This window comes from Schistocerca americana, unplaced genomic scaffold (genome assembly GCF_021461395.2).
Source record: "Schistocerca americana isolate TAMUIC-IGC-003095 unplaced genomic scaffold, iqSchAmer2.1 HiC_scaffold_264, whole genome shotgun sequence".
NCBI classification, from domain to species: domain Eukaryota; kingdom Metazoa; phylum Arthropoda; class Insecta; order Orthoptera; family Acrididae; genus Schistocerca; species Schistocerca americana.
In genome coordinates, this window is record NW_025725977.1 from 36,539 (window position 1) to 40,596 (window position 4,058).

Here is a 4,058-nt window from a genome sequence, read left to right on the forward strand (position 1 = left end):
CGACGGCTTCATCGCGGAGAAATTGGCGAAGTTCGCCAGCTTGGGTGCGGACGCCGTTGGCATTCCACGCGACGACCGTGAACCCTCTAATGCTGCCCATGGTGCGGCTGGTGAGTGTTGGCAGCGGTTGGGGCCAGAGAGGCCATCGGCACTGCAGCGGTGAGTTGCTGCGACAGGACTTCAATCAACTTCGTAGCACTGGTCACCAGGGCTGTGAGCTGTGCGACGAGGTTGGCCAGGTCAGCGGTGGAGACAGCCGGCGCGGCCCCGGCGCAGGAAAGGGGGGGCGTGGCTGCTTCGCTGTGAGAGTCCACCTGGGGCTGCTCGACGGACGGTGCTGAGCGTTGGGGACCCACTGGGCGGTGACCCCCGCGCCGGCGGTTGGTGGGGCGCGGTCCGGCCGACGGCCCGGGAGAGGCAGTACCCGGTACCGCCACTGGCTGCGGTGGTGGAGGCGCAGGAGCCTCCGGTGTCGGTACGGCCTCGGATGCGGCGGGAGCAGGAACCGACGTAGCCGGGGCGGCGGAGGACGTCCCTGACGTTGCCGCCGCGAAAGAGACGCCTGGCCGTCTCGTTGCGAGCTTCTTCTGATGTGGCGCAGGTGTTTGGCCACGCTGGCGAGCAATGGCACGCTTCCATACCTCACACCCACGATAACTGGCCACATGAGCACCGCCACAGAGTGCACATGTAGGCTTCTCGGAGGGCGGACGGGGGCACGCACTTCCTGCATGGGCGCCGGCGCATTTAACGCATCTGTCCGGCATAGAACAGTGGCGCGCGACGTGGTTGATTCCCTGGCAGCGAAAGCACTGCACAGGGCCTCTCCGGGAACGAAGATCTTCGGTCTGGACCGGAACGTCGGCGACCCGCGTCAATTGGTAGAGTTTGCGGTTCTCCACGGTGTCAGAGCAGACAACCAGGAAGAGCGGCATATCTTCGCGTGATTTTGGCGACTTCATCTTCACAACTGCCCGTATGTAGAAGCCCAGGTCTGCGAGTTCTCGATGCAGGTGATCGGCTTCCATGTTGAACGGAAGGTCGCGAAATACGATCTTCAGGACCTTGTCAGGTGCGGAGGCGTGGGTATAGAAAGGGATACCACGCTCAGACGCCTCCTGGGTGACCCGGCGATAGTCATCAGCAGTGCGTAGTGTGACCCGGTATAGGTCTCGCCCCGCAGGCTTCACGGTGTACACGGCCGTTGTCCAGCTGCGCAACAGCTTCTGCAGTTCTCCATAGGGCGGTCGAAACTGAAGAACCACCGGCGGAAGATGGGAGTCTGTCTTCGGCGCAGGATTGCTCGGCGGCGGGTCCGGCGCGTCCTCGAGCGCATCGAAGGAGTTGGCGACGACAGTTGGTGGCGCCGTCGATGACAGCATGCGTCTTGCAGTGCGCCGGGCCGGGACGAAACCGTCAGCGTCAGGGGCGAAGTCTTGCTTGGCTCTCTTCTCGATCGGCGAGCTGCGAGCAGCAGCCGTCGCAGCTGGTGCCCTCCTCTTCTGTTTCCCGCTGCGTCCGCGTGGCCGAGGGGCGGCAGTGCTCTCATCGTCAGAATCGGGCAGCGGAGCAGACAGCGCAGTCTTCAACGTTTCCGTAGCAGTGTCCGTCAAATCCATAGCCGTAGCAGTGGTCGTCATAGGTGGGGGGCCAGATGGGGCCGTCGACAGCGCAAGCGCGGCCGAACGGCGATCTGCCACACCCTTCGCGTCTCTAGCAGGCGCAGGTACGTCCTTCTCGCGGCTGCACATCTCAGCGACTCGCGTGTGATGTCTGCTCTGTGCGTGCCGGCGCAGCCGGGGTGGGGGTGCTTTATGGGCTCGGGTGCGGCGGCCGGTTGCGCGCGCGCCCCATTGGTCGGCGGCCGCAACAGGGCGAGCTGGTAAAGGTGCGGCGGCGGCTGGCGGCGGGTGCCACCAGCTCCCCCCATGGAAGTTGTGGTTTCTGCCAGAGCAGAATCCACAAGCCCTCCAAACCCTGCCCAACCCCAACGGAGTACACAACCATCTGCTCCACAACATCAACCACGCCACGAAGAAAGCCCTATTGGCAACAGGACTTTAGCCGAGGTTGTGAAAACCGGGCGCACTCCTCCCCCCCCAAATACCCCTAAACCAAAGCCTCAACGATCCCCCCTCAAGGCAACTCTGCCTATTAACAGAACTCCACCCCAACAGGTCGCCTCTCCCCCACAAAACATACCCCTCCCCACCCCAACCCAACCTGTAACAGAGAAGGCAGCAACAACACCACTGCCCTCAACATCAAAGGCCACAAACGTACAACCACCAAGAGCCATACCAGCCCAAGACATACCCACCGAACCCGCCCAAGCCACAACTGCACCAGCAGTTACCAACAACACTATTAACATCGTCAGTGGCCAGACCACTGCGCAGGAACGTTCCGTTCAGGTCGAACAGGAACAGCCACTCCAGTTGCTCTCTAAGATTTGGGCGTTTATAAAGTCCCTCATTTCACCAGCCTTCCTTGAAGGCATAACTCAGCTATGCACCAAAATAGCAACAGCCCCGGACCTCATCTCTACAATCTCAATACTCGCCACCAACATCCTACCACTGCTCTCCAATGGCAAATGAAGAAGAGAAGCAGCATATCACCATCGCCATCTGGAACGCAGATGGCATCTATCACGACAGGTTCGAGCTTGAGATGTTCTTGGATGATCATGGAATTGATGTAGCTCTCCTCAGTGAGACACATCTAACCCCAGATGACACATTTCAGGTCCGCAACTACCAACTAATTAGGACGGACCGTCCTAACAGACAAGGTGGCGGTACAGGTATCCTAATAAAACGGCGCATATGCCATCGCCAGGTACCTGTACCAAGACTCATTAACACAGAGGCAACAGTGGTGGAAGTTGTTCTGAACAACCGCCCCACACACTTGGTGGCAGTATACCACCCACCAAGCACGACACTATTTCCTCACGACCTGGACGGTCTTCTGAACGGCAGTCACAACACAATAGTAGGAGGGGACCTGAACGCCAAGCACAGGGCATGGGGTTGCCGCACCACGAACACCAGTGGAAATCGGTTACTGAGATACCTTGATAACCACCCAGCAGTGCAGGTCGTCTCTCCAGACGAGCCCACTCACTTCCCATATAATTCAAGATGTCGACCAGACATACTGGACATATTTCTGTTAAAAAATATCAATCTGGCAACCACCACAGAAGTTGTCAACAGTCTAAACTCTGATCACAGCCCTGTGGTGCTCAGATTTGAGGGAGATCAAGACGTACCCAACAGCAGAACACATACAACGGTGTACACCGACTGGGATAGGTACAAGCAACTGGTCGCCCTACACATCCCAGACCATGCACCAGACATGCCAACCCATGTGGAAATTGACCAGGCAATAGAGCGATTTACCAACATTATCAAGGCGTGTGGAAAGGCTACCACCACCAAAATCACACACAACAATGGGCGATCCAACCTGCCCCCAGAACTAGCACAATTAATCTCAGATAAAAACCGCATGCGCAAAAGATGGCAGACCTACCGAGACCCCCAGGATAGGAGACGCATGAATCAAATGGCCCATGAAATCCAAACCAGACTGAAACTCCTGCGATGTTCCAGGTGGGAACAAAGTCTTCAGGCAGCTGAGAGAAATCCTGAAAAGCTCTGGGGGATAATAAAAGCTAGGCGGCAACCCCACAAAGCCAACAGACCATTACACGGGCAGAACGGCTTGGTATACACGCCGGAGGACAAAGCGACTGCCATGTCAAACACCCTCGAGCTCCAATTCCGGGAGAATGTCATAGAGGACGACGAGGACGAAGCAGACGCCCTGGAACAGCGGGTAGAACGACACCTCCATCGTAGACTTCGCACCAGGTCCGACACGACCTTCGAACTGACCAGCGAGCGTGTAGTTGCTGCTATCATCAGGCGAATCGGCACTGCAAAAGCCCCTGGTCCTGACAACATCAAACCATCCTTCCTTAAGGCCCTCCCCCAACCTGCAATCTCCCATCTCACTGCCATCTTAAATAATTGTCTTACAGCACA

General features: G+C 57.8%; 1 protein-coding gene across 1 annotated transcript; it reads right to left on the reverse strand.

The window, feature by feature from the left end:
- Positions 1-202: 202 nt before the first annotated feature.
- LOC124577352 lies at positions 203-1,751 on the reverse strand. Its single transcript, XM_047131219.1, has 2 exons — positions 1,053-1,751; positions 203-727 (listed from the first exon to the last, which is right to left on the reverse strand). The coding sequence occupies exons 1-2, from the start codon at positions 1,749-1,751 to the stop codon at positions 203-205; spliced, it is 1,224 nt and encodes a 407-aa protein (XP_046987175.1).
- Positions 1,752-4,058: the final 2,307 nt, after the last annotated feature.